Source organism: Myxocyprinus asiaticus, chromosome 42 (genome assembly GCF_019703515.2).
Source record: "Myxocyprinus asiaticus isolate MX2 ecotype Aquarium Trade chromosome 42, UBuf_Myxa_2, whole genome shotgun sequence".
Taxonomy (NCBI): Eukaryota; Metazoa; Chordata; class Actinopteri; order Cypriniformes; family Catostomidae; genus Myxocyprinus; species Myxocyprinus asiaticus.
Window position 1 is genome coordinate 17,039,669 of NC_059385.1, and position 16,789 is coordinate 17,056,457.

Below are 16,789 nucleotides of genomic sequence, written 5' to 3' on the forward strand. Positions count from 1 at the left end.
CCACTTGACTTATATCATTTTACTTTACCCATGTTATCCAAAACATGAAACAACATATACACATTTAACAAAGAGTGAATCCTCTGATCTAAGGTGTGTCTTTAAGGAGTCCAATTAATATCACCTGCTTCTAATTGTGCTCATCCATTTAATGCTGTTGACAGCTGCTGACCTGCTATTGCAGTAGAGTTTGAGATTGTGAGATCTGTTTTGTAGGCAAGAAACTCCTGCGGGTCCGTTCTGAGTTTTATTAGTTAACGTAACACTTGTTCTAAACGCATTTTGTAAAAGTTGGTAAGGTGTAACTGGCCAATGGCAAGTGCATTGAGTTTCAAAATGCCTACAGAAAATCTGTCTGATAAGCGCATGTCCAAATTCAAAAACAAGGGCAAAGAGCCAATGGTGAGTTCATCCATTCTGGTTCTTTTCCCCATTTTGATTGTTCACTATTAAGTCTCTTGAACTCCTTTTGTTCAATGTGTCTGTGCTTTGCAGAAAATGCGTGATCGCAGAATTGCAGAGTGTGTTGAGCTTCGGAAAGCTCAAAGGGTTGAAAGTATTTTAAAGAGGAGAAACATTTCATCCCTGGGAGATGAGGAACCTCTGTCGCCAGAGTTTAACACTGACAATGAACAGGTGTTCACTAGTTACTGCTTCAAGATAGATCTCACGTTTCCACAATACTCTTGCAACTCACTATTTTCATTCCATTAAGGTCATATCTGCAACAATTGGAGAGATAGTTGCAAATGTGAACTGTGACTGCCCAGAGAAGCAGAGGCAAGGTTGTCAAGCTGCAAGGTACAGTTATCAGTTCAAGCCTTTGTGTAATTTTTCTTAACATGTCTGGCATCTTTTTGTAGAGCATTGCCATTCTTTACATCTGTCCCTGCAGGAAGCTGCTCTCTCGGGAGAGAAACCCACCCCTGAAGGAGATTGTGGAAGCGGGATTGTTGACTCGCTTTGTGGAGTTTCTGGGAAGGCATGATGACCCCACCTCTGCAGTTTGAAGCTGCGTGGTCCCTCACAAATGTTGCATCTGGCACCTCCTGGCACACACAGCAGGTGGTTGAACATGGGGCGGTACCAGCCTTCATTGCCCTGCTGGCTTCACCGATGCTGAACATCAGCGAGCAGGCTGTCTGGGCTTTAGGCAACATTGCTGGTGAGGTTACTTTGCCCCTCTGAGAATTCAATCTACATGATTTAAAAAAAAGTTGGGTGTTGTGATCGTCTTGGTCCTAGCAGAACACGTATGTTGTATAAACTTATGCTTTGTTAAACTTGGAATTACTTTCTTCTTTGGAAGAAGATAAAGGGACTGACTAGCAGTACGATCTAGCAGTCCAAATTCGTGTTTGAGGTATGACCGTATAATCTGTAGAGCAAAACAAAGTCTCCAGTAATTAACCACAGACCTTATTGTACTGAAATCCAAAACCGCCTATATTCAAGGATGGGAGGGTTACTTTTGACATGTATTCCACTACAGATTGCATGCTATAACGTATTCCGTTAGGTTATTCAAGGTCAGTAAAGTATTGTAAATACTTTGGATTACTTAAGCACTGGTAGGTTTTTTTTTTTGTATACATTTTTCCATCTGAAAGGACTAAATATTAAATGAAACAAATGACAATAAAATGCAAAGTAATCTCTTTGGTAATAAAAATACTTTTTGAATGTAACTGTACCAATGATTTAAGTTGTAACTGTAGTGGAATACTTATTTTGTATTTTAAATATGTAATCCCGTTACATGTATTCCGTTACTCCCCAACCCTGCCTATATTTAAACTCCAAATGGAAATTCCTGAGGGAACCCATGGCTCAATGCAAAATTCTGTTTTTAGGTGATGGTCCATCATATCGAGATGCCTTGATCGACTGTGGTGTTATTCCTGCGCTGTTGGCACGATTAACACCAGATGCTCCAGTGAGTTGATTGGGGGGGGGGGTCTCTGGACACTACCCCTCCGGAATTGCATGTAGGGTGAATATGGTGGGACCGTTAAGCATGATCCCCATTATACACGTGTATATAACTATTTAAGGACATTTTAAAAATGATTAAACCAATAAAAGCGAAGTTGATCTTGCACTGGGATTTCATGACCATGTGTGGGGGAAAAGCAAATGGAGGAAAAATTATCCAGAAATCCGAGGTAAATCTTAAGGTTATATAATTTTTTTTTTTTTTCCCCCAATGTATGTAATGAGACATGAAGGCTTTCTATAAATGTAGTGTCCGGTTCTCTGGCATTTGAAACCTAATGAGTGCTAGGGAAAAGTAACATTTCCAGAAGTGTCCCACTTTGCCCTTTTATTTTCCCCTATATGCTAAGATATAGAATACAAACCGTGCCTGAATGTTTTGCAGGTGGGATACCTCCGAAACCTGACCTGGACCCTTTCAAACCTTTGTAGGAACAAGAATCCTTTCCCTCGTTTTAGTGCCGTCCAGCAAATGCTCCCATCCATTATCCAACTGCTCCACCAAAGTGACAAATCCATCCTATCGGATGCATGCTGGGCCATTTCGTACCTTACTGACGGACCCAATGAGCGAATTGATGTAGTGATTAAAACTGGAATCCTTCCAAAAATGGTTGAGCTCTTGGGCTTTGAGGAGCTGGCTGTGGTGGTAAGAACCATACTGTTATGATTTTTGCTGTCCTACGTTTTCCAAGGTTCTTTCCTAAACTCTGTTTGTCATGCTGATACACTCTAGACTCCAGCCCTGCGTTCCATTGGGAACATCGTGAGTGGCTCAGACCTGCAGACCCAAGCAGCCATTGACGCAGGTGTGCTGAGTGCTTTGCCCCAACTGATGCGACACCCCAAGTCCAGTGTTCAGAAAGAAGCGGCTTGGGCAGTGTCCAACATTGCAGCAGGACCCTGCCAACAGATCCAACAGCTCATCACATGTGGATTATTGGCTCCATTAGTGGATCTCCTAAGGAATGTATGTGGCAATTGATTTAATGCCCCGTTTCAAGGTTTTGAGCGCAGTTTCTGCCTGCAAAAAAACTGCTTCTCTTCAGTTTTTTATATAAATACCTAGACAATTTTTTATACTCTGAAGCTGGCCATAACATGAGGCCAATTATACAAACTGTCCCTCTTGGGGAATTTTATGTTTCATAACATTTTCCAGTTGGCAAAGTGTAAATCTAAAACTGTCATGCTTTGTCTAATCTTTGATTTTTATGGAAAAGTGCAGACTTCAAAAGCAAGTGGCTACACTGAAATCTGTCTTGGTGCAATAATTTTAAGACTGTATTTTAATGTTTATCATTACTATATCAGACTTTGATCTTCAAAAACCTTCTCGGGATACAGTGCTAGCCTTTTATTGCATTTATTTACAAATGTTTGTGGTAAAATGCTGCTAATGGGGGACCAAGAGCTGTTAGGATTCACTAATTGATGTGATTGAGCATTTAAGTTTTAAGCTCTGAGCTGAAGGATCTGTTAACAGTGTTTGCAAGCAACGTTTCAGCAATCTAGTTGATTTGAAAACGCATAAGCTTTAACAAGAATGATGCACAAACTTGCAGATCTGTGGTACTTTTGTCCCTATTTTGCACCAACCTGAAGAAATTGTTTTCCAGGGTGACTTCAAAACCCAGCGAGAGGCAGTATGGGCAGTAACCAACTACACAAGTGGTGGAACTGTTGACCAGGTGGTTAATCTTGTCAAGTGTGGTGCTCTAGAGGCCATATTGTCTTTACTTCAAGTTAAAGACACCAAGACTGTCCTGGTCATCCTAGATGCCATTAATAACATTTTCTTGGTAAGTTTGGTGTGTGTGTGTGTGGGGCTTGGAAATATTATGCATAACAGCACTGCAATTCCCAGTGCTTGGCATTGAGGGATTTGCTAAAACTTTAATTTGTGCCTTCTGCAGGCTGCTGAGAAACTTGGGGAGGTGGATAAGCTTTGTTTGCTGGTTGAGGAAGTGGGTGGACTGGATCGAATAGAGTTCCTCCAAAACCATGAGAACAATGCGGTGTATCGAGCAGCTCAGGCTCTTATTGAGAAGTATTTCAGTGAGGTGGGTGTTGCTTGAAGTGTGTTGTTGCCAATGATAAGACTACTACCAATACTATTGAGGACTGTTTGCAGAAGTCATTGGCATCATTTGCAAAGGCAAAAAAAGTAATTTTCTCCTTCCATCTGTCTTCACATGGTACTTTGCACAGGATGGAGAGGATCAGTGCTTGACAACTGAAGCCACAGATACAAACTTTGTCTTTGGAGCATCTGAGGTCCAGAAGAAATTTGATTTTTGATGCTTTTAAAATTCTCAATTGAATAAAATGAATATTTTTGCAGTATGTTCTGGCTTATTTTGCTTTAGACACGAGGGGTAAAAAATTTTTTTTATAACATGGGTGAATTTTCCTGGGAATGGCTGGGACGACGAGTCATATTCCATGCAATGCTATATATCAAGATCTTAAAGACTGTCATTTCATTTTGGAAATGCAAGTGCTTGCAAAGCAGCAAGCTTGGGTTTTGTGAAGTGCCATCAACCTTAAAACTTTGCAACTGCCATGAGTAATGACAGTATGTACCTTGTTCTTTAGGCTGCATGAGTATCAATACGTAACCCTATAATACAACTTTTGCTGCTGTAGAGATTGAGTGTGCAGAACAAAATACTCAATCACAAATTGCGTAAACAAATGACCAAACAAAATCCTCCCAAGGCAACCAGTTCACTCTGCAATCTTTGGAACACTCCTGGGCAGCTATTTTCAATGGATCAAAGTGGCATAAAAAGTACACCCATCTACTTGAATGGGGAAAGTCTGAAATCTTAAACCATTAACTGATTATGATCAAAAAAACATTTCAAGTCTCTGGTAAAATGGGACATTAGTGGTATCCTAAATTTAGCTTTTTTTTTTTTTTTTTCCCCCAGGCTGGTCCACCTAATGTGTATTCTTGAAATTGCTGATAGGCAACTTCTCCCATTTTAATACAAGTGCTCCGGCTAAAGTGTCTCTGACAGCAAAATGTTAATGCAAGTCAAAGGGATATTTTTATTTTTGGGTATATGAAATTGGGAAAAATGGCACACACCTAAGGCTGAAATTACACAAGTTTGGCTGGGGCCTGAAGGTTAAGCACTATTAGAGGAAAATAAAGAATACAAATAGAATCTTTGCGGAATATCAAAACCGTGCTGCCTTAAGTTTAAAAAAAACTCCCCGTGTCAGGCTATGTAATTCTTCCTGATATTAATTGGCAAAATAACAGGGTGTAATATTTTTACAGGCAGCATAATTTTATAATGCATCCTATACCTTTAACGAAGTATTTGCTTAAAATATTTTCTAGACTTTGTACATCTGTGGTAAAGCATCAAGGTTAAAGCATTTATACATTGTTGCATGATAAATGGGACAAATAACATGGGGAATGTGAAGTTCCATTTACTAGGACTGGACACAGTTTTAGTCAGTGAAAAATATATTAACTGAACAACTGTTGGTACTTTGTGTGAAAGAGCTTTCTTAACCTCTAAACATGCCCTGTTCAATAAATTTAACAATGTAAGTTTTCATAATTGTTGGTAAAATCTAGACAAACAAACTTTCAGAATTTACATAACACATCCATGCTTCATTATGTCATCTTTTATAATCCAAGAGTCAAATTCCCATTCATATTCAGGCGTGGGAAGGATATCTCAATACTGCAGAATGCTCTTACTGTCTCTTAATTTAATCATTGCACTCGTCCTCACTTTCAATATCTTTTTCCTTCTCTTTCTCCTTTGGAGGAGCGTCAGGGACAGGGGGAAGATCCAATCGAGCCCATGACATTGGTTCAGCCTTCTTTAACACCACCTCAATTTTGGAAGCCATCATGCTCACCAAACTTTTACTAGCATCAATTACCTTAAAGGAGAAGCAAATGGACAAAAAACTGCAGCATTGGTAAATGAAAAACAGTGAAAGTTTTTATACTGAGTTAGGTGCTGAGCTGTGTTATTCAATACTCACCCCCCACAAACTAAACTGCTGTTCGAATTCTTTCTCTCCTTCAAATATAATGTGAATTTTTAGCTGTGACAAGGAAAAATACACTTTTCATTTTGTTTGCATACATGACACACTGGGCATAGATACTGAGCTTGTTAAATCTTTATAGGTGGCATGGCACAGAGTTCTCAAAATGATCAAATTATTAATATTACCATTTAAAAACAAATTACATTGTAAAAATATTTTATCTTTTCCTCAAAGTAATAAAATTTAACTAATGACACAAATAATGACAGCAAAAATTAAAATTAATCCTGGTGTCGTACCACAGTGCTGTTCCCCTCCACTGAGCTCAGCTCTGGTACTGAATTTTTGGCGTAAATGGAAATGATAACCTGACTTCCCGTTTGATGCCAGTCAAACCTGCATGGTACAACCTTCTTTCCCTGTGTACACAAATAGAAAAATCATTAGTCAGTTAAAAACAATATCTGCTGACTAAGATATCCAAGCCTTAAACATTTTATTTGTTCATTCTGAAAGCTGAGTTAATTCTGGGTTCTAGAATTAAGCATTCTAGAACTCAGACGCTCTGCAACATTAAAACTGAAGCGTGTCATTTCTGCCTCACTTCAACAAATGGAATTATACAAATAATTACTATTTTCAAACAGGTTTCTGGAAAACTGTAATAACTAAACTTTTGTGAAGATACAGTGCATCTGGAAAGTATTCACAGCGCTTCACTTTTTCCACATTTTATGTTACAGCCTTATTCCAAAATGGATTAAATTCATTATTTTCCTCAGAATTCTACAAACAATACCCCATAATGACAACGTGAAAGAAGGTTGTTTGAAATCTTTGCAAATTTATTAAAACAAACCCCCCCCCCACACACACACACACACACACGTAAATAAGTATTCACAGCCTTTGCTCAATACTTTGTTGAAGCACCTTTGGCAGCAATTACAGCCTCAAGTCTTGAGTATGATGTTACAAGCTTGGCACACCTATTTTCGGGCAGTTTCTCCCATTCTTCTTTGCAGGACCTCTCAAGCTCCAACAGGTTGGATGGGGAGCGTCGGTGCACAGCCATTTTCAGATCTCTCCAGAGATGTTCAATCGGGTTTAAGTCTGGGCTCTGGCTGGGCCACTCAAGGACATTCACAGAGTTGTCCCGGAGCCACTCCTTTGTTATCTTGGCTGTATGCTTAGGGTCGTTGTCCTGTTGGAAGATGAACCTTCGCCCCAGTCTGAGGTCCAGAGCGCTCTGGAGCAGGTTTTCACCAAGGATGTCTCTGTACATTGCTGCATTCATCTTTCCCTCGATCCTGACTAGTCTCCCAGTTCCTGCCACTGAAAAACATCCCCACAGCATGATGCTGCCACCACCATGCTTCACTGTAGGGATGGTATTGGCCAGGTGATGAGCGGTGCCTGGTTTCCTCCAGACATGACACTTGCCATTCAGGCCAAAGAGTTCAATCTTTGTTTCTCATGGTCTGAGAGTCCTCCAGGCGGGCTGTCATGTGCCTTTTACTGAGGAGTGGCTTCCGTCTGGCCACTCTACCATACAGGCCTGATTGGTGGAGTGCTGCAGAGATGGTTGTTCTTCTGGAAGGTTCTGCTCTCTCCACAGAGAAACGCTGGAGCTCTGTCAGAGTGACCATCGGGTTCTTGGTCGCCTCCCTGACAAATGCCCTTCTCTTCCGATCGCTCAGTTTGGCCAGGCGGCCAGCTCTAGGAAGTGTCCTGGTGGTTCCAAACTTCTTCCATTTATGGATGATGGAGGCCACTGTGCTCACTGGGACCTTCAATGCTGCAGAAATTTTTCTGTACCCTTCCCCAAATCTGTGCCTCGATACAATCCTGTCTCAGAGGTCTACAGACAATTCCTTGGACTTCATGGCTTGGTTTGTGCTCTGACATGCACTGTTAACTGTGGGACATTATATAGACAGGTGTGTGCCTTTCCAAATCATGTCCAATCAACTGAATTTATCACAGGTGGACTCCAATCAAGTTGTAGAAACATCTCAAGGATGATCAGTGAAAACAGGATGCACCTGAGCTCGATTTTGAGTGTCATGGCAAAGGCTGTGAATACTTATGTACATGTGATTTTATTCATTTTTTATTTTTAATAAATTTGCAAAGATTTCAAACAAACTTCTTTCACGTTGTCATTATGGGGTATTGTTTGTAGAATTTTGAGGAAAATAATGAATTTAATCCATTTTGGAATAAGGCTGCAACATAACAAAATGTGGAAAAAGTGAAGCGCTGTGAATACTTTCTGGATGCAATGTATAGTAGCACTGATGTCATTGGTTGCTTAAAATGTGCGAGCAAAAAATGAATGAAATAAATTCCAGATTTTTCAATAATATAGTGCTATGCACTTTAAATCTCATGGTAGACACTGACTGTATTTTTCTTCTTCCACTGATGCTTTCCTCGGGTACAACCCTCCTGAGACAGAAACGTGTTGAAGTCTGAGGTTTTCCTCTTACAGCAGCTCCAATATTTCATCCTTTTGAGGAAAGACAAAAAAAGGGTTCTTAACTGCAGAGCTCACAGGCATAATTTATCAGAGATTTCTTTATCTACACTTTGAGTAATATTCAGCCCTGACTGGTAGCTAATTTACCCTTCATGGAAGATAGGAACTCCAGTGTGATACAAACACGTCTCATCATCGCTGGCTGGTCCACTAAAAGTCTGAAAAACAAAATAATGAAAATCCATTTGTTTATGATGGGCTAAAGAGACTTAACTCAATGTACCGTGGTATCTAATCAGAGATGTGGGCAAAACACCAGAATGAACAATACCTTACTGCAGCCTCCATTCTTACAAGATGTCCCTATCTTAATTTCATCACTGTCCTCTTCTATAATACAAGAAATAGAATAAAATCCTTAAGAATAAAAGGATAGGATAAAACTTAATTTTTTCCCCTGGGGAAACTTGAGGTGTTACAGAAGTAGACATAAATCAGACAATATGAGTTAACAATAAATACTGAATACACCACAATACAGTACAAATGCAATGAATATTGAGAAAACAGTAAGAAAAGAATAAAATTTATAGTGCAAATAAATGTCCAAATAACAGGCCCATGTATTATTACTTTTATGAATTATTTTTATTAGTAGTATTACCTTTTGTCTCCTGTGCACTATCCTCAGTTAATTTAAGCTTCTCTAAGGCTTGTTTCAGTGAAGGAGAGATCTTCAGTTGCAGTGTTGAGAAAGGCTCATCTGGACTACAAAGACGATAAAAATGGTCATTGTCAGTGATTTATCTCAAAGAGGTTGTGGCATCAATGAGGATTTTGGGTGGGACTATTTTTTTTTCTCTCCTTTTTTCCCTAATTTGGAATGCCCAATCCCCAAAGTCCTCGTGGTGGTGTAGTGACTCCGCGTCTGAGACCGTCAATCCGAGCATCTTATCATGTGGCTTGTTGAGCGCGTTACCGTGGAGATGTAGCACGTGGAGGCCCACTCTATTCTCCGTGGCATCCACGCACAACTCACCACGTGCCCCACTGAGAGCGAGAACCACACATTAAAGCGACCACGAGGTGGTTACCCCATGCGGCCCAATTTGGTTGCTTAGGAGACCTGACTGTAGCCACTCAGCACGCCCTGGATTCGAACTCGCGACTCCAGGGGTGGTAGTCAGCGTCAATAATTGCTGAGCTACCCAGGCCCCCAAGGCTGGTGGACTATTAATGAGAACACATTGTTCTCAATTTTAGATTTAATGTTGCATTACTTTTTCTTCTGAAAATCTGAACTAATGAGTCAGAAAATAAAAAAAGAGGGAAGGCGCTGTGCTCTTCAAGTGTGCTTTTACCTTGGTCGCTGGATGGGTTCCAGAGGTTTTGGTGCTTGGGTGATGCATTCATCAAACTTTGGTTTCAGATCGTTGACGTTCTTATCCGCAGAGGACTTCACCTCTGGTTTAATAGGCTCAACGGGCTTCTCTTGATTATGAGGGCCTTTCGTGCAACCCTAAAATACAGTTTCATTCATAAAGATCTGATCCTGATCTCAGGCCAGTTAAAAATGATTAAAGGTATTTTAAAATCAGATGAGCAAACATTTGAAGCCATCTATGAAACAGGGTTCCCACACCTTTGGACTTGAGGTAGACCAATATATCGGTTTTACCGATTAATCGGTGCAGATAGTTGCTTTTAGGAACTTTATCACTTGTAGGCAAAAAAATATGCCAGTAGTTGCTGATAGTTTAAAAAAAAATAATTTTGTCATTTCAAAATAAGAATTCCTGGGTTGATAATATGGAAGTGTCCCGTGTTATGCACCAAAGCTTAATTTTGTCTGGTTATTATTGGGATTTTGGTTGAACATTAAACTGCGTCTGGGATTTTATTAATTTAGGACTCTTTGTCTGCGCCCGTCATCAACTCAGCAAAAAAAGAAACTGCAGGACACTGTATTTTAAAGATAATTTTGTAAAAATCCAAATAACTTTACAGATCTTTATTGTAAAGGGTTTAAACAATGTTTTCCATGCTTGTTCAATGAACATGCACCTGTGGAACGGTCGTTAAGACACTAACAGCTTACAGATGGTAGGCAATTAAGGTCAAAGTTATAAAAACTTAGGACACTAAAGAGACCTTTCTACTGACTCTGAAAAACACCAAAAGAATGATGCCCAGGGTCCCTGCTCATCTGCGTGAATGTGCCTTAGGCATGCTGCATGAAGGCATGAGGGCTGCAGATGTGGCCAGGGCAATAAATTGCAATATCTGTACTGTGAGATGCCTAAGACAGCACTACAGGGAGACAGGAAGGACAGCTGATTGTCCTTGCAGTGGCAGACCATGTGTAACAACACCTGCACAGGATCGGTACATCCGAATATCACACCTGCGGGACAGGTACAGAATGGCAACAACTGCCGCCTGTGTTACACCAGGAATGCACAATCCCTCCATCAGTGCTCAGACTGTCCGCAATAGGCTGAGAGAGGCTGGAATGAGGGCTTATAGGCCTGTTGTAAGGCAGGTCCTTACCAGACATCACCGGCAACAACGTCACCTATGGGCACAAACCCACCATCGCTGGACCAGACAGGACTGGCAAAAAGTGCTCTTCACTGACGAGTCACGGTTTTGTCTCACCAGGAGTGATGGTTGGACTCGCGTTTATCGTCGAAGGAATGAGCGTTACACTGAGGCCTGTACTCTGGAGTGGGACCGACTTGGAGGTGGAGGGTCCGTCATGGTCTGGGGCAGTGTGTCACAGCATAATCGGACTGAGCTTGTTGTCATTGCAGGCAATCTCAACACTGTGCGTTACAGGGAAGACATTCTCCTCCCTCATGTGGTACCCTTCCTGCAGGCTCATCCTGACATGACCCTCCAGCATGACAATGCCACCAGCCACACTGCTCATTCTGTGTGTGATTTCCTGCAAGACAGGAATGTCAGTGTTCTGCCATAGCCAGTGAAGAGCCTGGATCTCAATCCCATTGAGCACGTCTGGGACCTGTTGGATCGGAGGGTGAGGGCTAGGGCCATTCCCCCCAGAAATGTCTGGGAACTTGCAAGTGCCTTGGTGGAAGAGTGGGGTAACATCTCACAGCAAGAACTGGCAAATCTGGTGCAGTCCATGAGGAGGAGATGCACTGCAGTACTTAATGCAGCTGGTGGCCACACCAGATACTGACTGTTACCTTTGTTACCAAATATTTACACATGTAAAGTTTGCTGAAAATAAAAGCAGTTGAAAGTGAGAGGACGTTTCTTTTTTTGCTGAGTTTAGTAAGGAAAGAATACAATTTTTTTAATTTTTTTTTTTTACAATTGATAAATCGATTTTAAAAACTATCGGCCAATTAATCAGTGTGAAGAGAAGGAGGGCATGGCCAGACCGTAAGGCTGCATGGCCGGCGCTGAATCAGCTGATCAGCAGGAAAGCGAGATAAAGGGGAGCCGGAGACGTCAGTTTGAGAGAGACGCAAGCAGCCGCGCTGCATGTGTGTCTCTTTGTTTATGTTTGTTTTATGTTGAGTTTCACATTAAACTTGGTTTACTGTTCAGCCGGTTCCCACCACCTCCTTGCCCATCCTTATACTGTTACAATCAGTTATCTGTCTTTCCCAGCACCTTAGTTATAGGTATTGGCAAAATTATCTATCGGTCGACATCTACTTTCGACTAATGAATGAATGGATTAATGGATAAGATTTTAAAAATATATTTTATAGGGACTGGTCTCATGAATAGCAATTTTAGTCAATTAAATATTTTAGAGCTAAGCCTGACTGTAAAAACCCATATTCACTATACAAATTTTCATGACTTTTCAAGTACTTTTCAATATTTTATTAAACTTCAAGACTTTCCTGAGCCTGGAAATCACTATTTTAAAATCCACTGACATTCCCAGGTTTTCCACAACTGTGGAAAGTCCCACTGGGAACCCTGATGAAAACATGATTTCAGTCTCGTGCAATGTAGTACTTACAGCAATACTGAGGAAATCTGAAAAGTCTGTTGTTCGTCTCTTGCAGCAAGACCAACCCTGGGAATCAATGTAGGAAAATATTTAATAGCTTAAACTCTGAGTCAGGGGCATAGATTCCGGTGGGAATGGCGGGGAGGTAACCCCCCCAGTAATCAAAACAAGCAAGTACAACCCCCCCATTATTTATACCATGATCAATGGAAACATGCAAATGCTTATCGCTGCAACCCCCCCAATGTTCAAGCCAAATCTACGCCCTTGCTCTGAGTAATGGCAACAATCAACAACAGCAAGGTTATACTTCCCATTAAAGTGAACTGTTCTTCTCACATCTCCATACCTTCAATGCATCATGAAACACAGGCACTCCAGGGTGGTATGTGCATGCATCTGTGTATAAGAAGACACCGATAGCTCCTGTCACCAAGACAAATCCCTTGTACAGTTGTGCTCAAAAGTTTGCATACCCTGGCAGAAATTGTGAAATTTTGGCATTGATTTTGAAAATATGTCTGATCATACAATAGTCTTTTATTTAAGGATAGTGATCATATGAAGCCATTTATTATCACATAGTTGTTTGGCTCCTTTTTAAATCATAATGGTAACAGAAATCACCCAAATGGCCCTGATCAAAAGTTTACATACCCTTGAATGTTTGGCCTTGTTACAGACACACAAGGTGACACACACAGGTTTAAATGGCAATTAACCTTTAATTTCCCATACCTGTGGCTTTTTAAATTGCAATTAGTGTCTGTGTATAAATAGTCAATGAGTTTGTTAGATCTCACGTGGATGCACTGATCAGGCTAGATACTGAGCCATGGGGAGCAGAAAAGAACTGTCAAAAGACCTGCGTAACAAGGTAATGGAACTTTATAAAGATGGAAAAGGATATAAAAATATATCCAAAGCCTTGAAAATGGCAGTCAGTACTGTTCAATCACTTCTAAAAAAGTGGAAAATTCGAGGATCTCTTGATGTTAAGGTCAGGTAGACCAAGAAAGATTTCAGCCACAACTGCCAGAAGAATTGTTCAGGATACAAAGAAAAACCCACAAGTAACCTCAGAAGAAATACAGGCTGCTCTGGAAAAAGACAGTGTGGTTGTTTCAAGGAGCACAATATGGCGATACTTGAACAAAATGAGCTGCATGGTCGAGTTGCCAGAAAGAAGCCTTTACTGCACCAATGCCACAAAAAAGCCCAGTTACAATATGCCCGACAACATGCCTCACAGCTTCTGGCACACTGTAATTTGGAGTGACGAGACCAAAATAGTGCTTTATGGTCACAACCATAAGCACTATGTTTGGAAAGGGGTCAACAAGTATTGTGCCCCTTGAAACAACCACACTGTCTTTTTCCAGAGCAGCCTGTATTTCTCCTGAGGTTACCTCTGGGTTTTTCTTTGTATCCCGAACAATTCTTCTGGCAGTTGTGGCTGAAATCTTTCTTGGTCTACCTGACATTGGCTTGGTATCAAGAGATCCCCGAATTTTCCACTTCTTAATAAGTGACTGAACAGTACTGACTGCCATTTTCAAGGCTTTGGATATATTTTTATATCCTTTCCCATCTTTATAAATTTCCATTACCTTGTTACACAGGTCTTTTGACAGTTATTTTCTGCTCCCCATGGCTCAGTATCTAGCCTGATCAGTGCATCCACGTGAAAAAGCCACAGGTGTGGGAAATTAACCTTTAATTGCCATTTAAACCTGTGTGTCACCTTGTGTGTCTGTAACAAGGCCAAACATTCAAGGGTATGTAAACTGCTGATCAGGGCCATTTGGGTGATTTCTGTTATCATTATGATTTAAAAAGGAGCTAAACGACTATGTGATAATAAATGGCTTCATATGATCACTATCCTTAAATAAAATACTTGTTTTTTTTTTTTTTTTTTTGCATGATCAATCATATTTTCAAAATCAATGCCAAAATTTCACAATTTCTGCCAGGGTATGCAAACTTTTGGGCACAAATGTATGTGTAAGCATACTTCGCAATAAAGCTGATTCAGATAGAGTCAAATGTAATATCACAAAGTTATAGTCACGTTTGTGTAGATCAACTCCAATACTGCCTATGATTTGAAAAAAAAAAAAAAAAAAGGCATGATTTTGGAATAAAGTCAGCAATGCCACCAATAACTTACCTTGCAGGACCGTTCATGGGGAAGTTCATATAGCAAATGCGTGTTTATAAGCCACTTAAAGCTATAAATAATAATTTATCTAAAACAAAGTTAACACAAATTTGTGCTATTCAAGAATCGTTATTCAAACAAATTAAGTAAAGTTTCAATATAATTAATATAGGCTATGGCTCGTTTTCATAAATATCACATATTTATTACCAAATGTAAACAAAATATATGGTATTAAACACAACTGTCTGGCTTTCTTGTCTCATTCACCCTGCTACCTTCCATAGCAACCCAGTTCATGTTTGTTATCAAAAGTATTACCATCCGAATTCTTCTCCGGATCAAAACGTTGTCCACATCCCTTGTTGTAACAAAGCACAGACATGATGTTTGACAAAAAAAATAAAAATAAAACTCTTATTCTAAAAACGTGTCCAAGGAGAGCGGGAATAATCCGAAGTCTTCACTAGCTAACTCACCACTGCCTCTTTTCCGTAGTGAGGCCCCTTCCGGCCTCTTCCGTGAATTTCCGTAAGTTGTCGTGCGCAACTTCGGCTCTGCTCGTGTCTTTTCGGCACGTCTCGAAAATTCTATGGTTGTGTCTCGTTTCGAAGGCTGCGTGCTAGGTAGGACGCGTCCTTTGAAGGCTGCAGTATACCGAGCGTCCTCATTTAAACAAGTCTCGTTTAAACGAGACGGCCTTCGTAGGACAAACGGAAACAGAACGTATCATGGTTGCTATGACAACACACCATTCTTTAACAAGCGCGAGAGCTTTGAGTGAGAAGGGAACAAAGTCCCTTTAGAAGGGAATGTATGAGGTACATTTTAGGAGAGTTATAATGATGTAAAGAGAAAAGAAAATAGATTTTACAGGTTTACTTTTAGTCTAATACTTTATTTTAATTATATATTAATATAATTAGACATAGTATATACTCTGCACCCATCTACTGAGGTACTTCAACTTGAGAATTAACATTCCTTGCGTTTGAACATCATATTTACAGGCAAATTGGCGTTATTTTTTTTTTACATTTCCGTTGAAGCAAAGAATTATGGGTTATGTGTGCCCACGAAGGATACACCTCATGCATCCTCCAAATTCCCGTGAATGAAGGTCACATTCAAAGTGTCCTACTCGCTTTTATGAAACGAGACAGTCTCGATGACGTATGCAGATCCAAACGAGACACAGCCCATGGGATCAAAATGCCGCCAAATGTATGCGGTCACGGATCCAAAAATAATAAGCGTGAATCAAAATAATAATAAGCGCAGATAAAAACAAATAATAAGCGCAAAAATAAATAAAAAGCGCAGATCAAAATAATAAGAACAGATAAAAAAATAACAAGCTTGAATCAGAAATATATAAACACATTTAAAATATGCTGCAGAAAAAAAAAAATTAAAGCAAAGTCATCAGAATTGCAAATAAAATCATGTTTTCCTTGGTTACATTACTGTTTTTTGTGCTCTCTGACAATTTTGCTCATATTTCCTTTTTTTTTTTTTTTTTTTTTTTTTTTTTTTTTTGTACGCTTACGCTGTATTTTTCTTTTGCTTTTGTATCCAAGTTCTGCACTTGGTTTTCCAAAACTTCTGATTAGAGTTTCATGTAAATCAGGGGGCGTTTTGCGTCCACTAGTTCTTGATTGACAGCTCCTCCTCTAGTCAATCATTCGAAGAGGGGAGGTGACGTCACTCCAATGCAACTCCACCGCTGCTGCTCAATATTATATTATTTGCCATTGATAGATACGCTGCTTGTGTCTGTTTTGAGTATTTTCTGCCAGCTCTAGGAAACAATGTGTTTTTCGAGTAGACCATTATCATAGTCTGTTAACACATGTATCGAGTCAGATGAATGTAGTTAGCAGAGTTTTAGTTTAGGCATTATTTAAAACTTCCTTGTGTGTAGGTTATTGGCTGCATATCTAAAAAAAATAAAAATAAAAATAAAAATAAAAAAACAAACAAGGCTGGGTTGGTGTGGATGTTTGATGCATGTTTCTGTACCAATGTAGTCGCGAGTTCAGAACACAACTTGATCTGCTTTTCCATGAAATAAAATCCAGATCCCAACACCAAGGCCTATTACAATACTGATGAATAT

The 16,789-nt window shown here is 40.0% G+C and overlaps 2 protein-coding genes across 3 annotated transcripts; one reads left to right on the forward strand and one right to left on the reverse strand.

Moving 5' to 3' along the window:
* The first annotated feature begins 336 nt into the window (after window positions 1–336).
* On the forward strand, window positions 337–4,296 carry LOC127432951 (importin subunit alpha-5-like). The gene is given in 11 exon segments (XM_051684491.1): window positions 337–402; window positions 496–636; window positions 716–801; window positions 896–998; window positions 1,000–1,165; window positions 1,854–1,936; window positions 2,381–2,644; window positions 2,732–2,965; window positions 3,615–3,797; window positions 3,912–4,058; window positions 4,207–4,296. Coding segments are annotated over 11 exon segments (1,563 nt in total).
* Window positions 4,297–5,026: 730 nt separating this feature from the next.
* LOC127432940 (cysteine and histidine-rich domain-containing protein 1-like) lies at window positions 5,027–15,165 on the reverse strand. Of its 2 annotated transcripts, XM_051684477.1 has the most exons (12): window positions 14,992–15,165; window positions 14,581–14,607; window positions 12,856–12,905; window positions 12,516–12,572; window positions 9,871–10,028; window positions 9,174–9,277; window positions 8,841–8,899; window positions 8,657–8,727; window positions 8,434–8,539; window positions 6,327–6,446; window positions 6,019–6,081; window positions 5,027–5,913 (listed from the first exon to the last, which is right to left on the reverse strand). In XM_051684477.1, exons 1-12 carry the CDS (start codon window positions 15,053–15,055, stop codon window positions 5,737–5,739), a joined length of 1,056 nt encoding a protein of 351 aa, XP_051540437.1. In that variant the 5' UTR covers window positions 15,056–15,165; the 3' UTR covers window positions 5,027–5,736. The 2 variants fall into 2 exon arrangements, with proteins under 2 accessions (XP_051540437.1, XP_051540438.1); XM_051684478.1 differs by lacking the exon at window positions 14,581–14,607.
* Between the last annotated feature and the right edge of the window lie 1,624 nt (window positions 15,166–16,789).

What these genes read in the sequence shown, in the direction of transcription:
- LOC127432940 (XM_051684477.1), bottom strand. Translation starts at nt 15,055, where the DNA reads ATGTCTGTGCTTTGTTACAACAAGGGATGTGGACAACGTTTTGATCCG. An exon ending in TCCGGAGAAGAATTCGGATG is followed by an intron (nt 14,608 to 14,991) that starts GTAATACTTTTG and finishes TTCAAATCATAG; the next exon opens with GCAGTATTGGAGTTGATCTA. An exon ending in TGGAGTTGATCTACACAAAC is followed by an intron (nt 12,906 to 14,580) that starts GTGACTATAACT and finishes TCTTATACACAG; the next exon opens with ATGCATGCACATACCACCCT.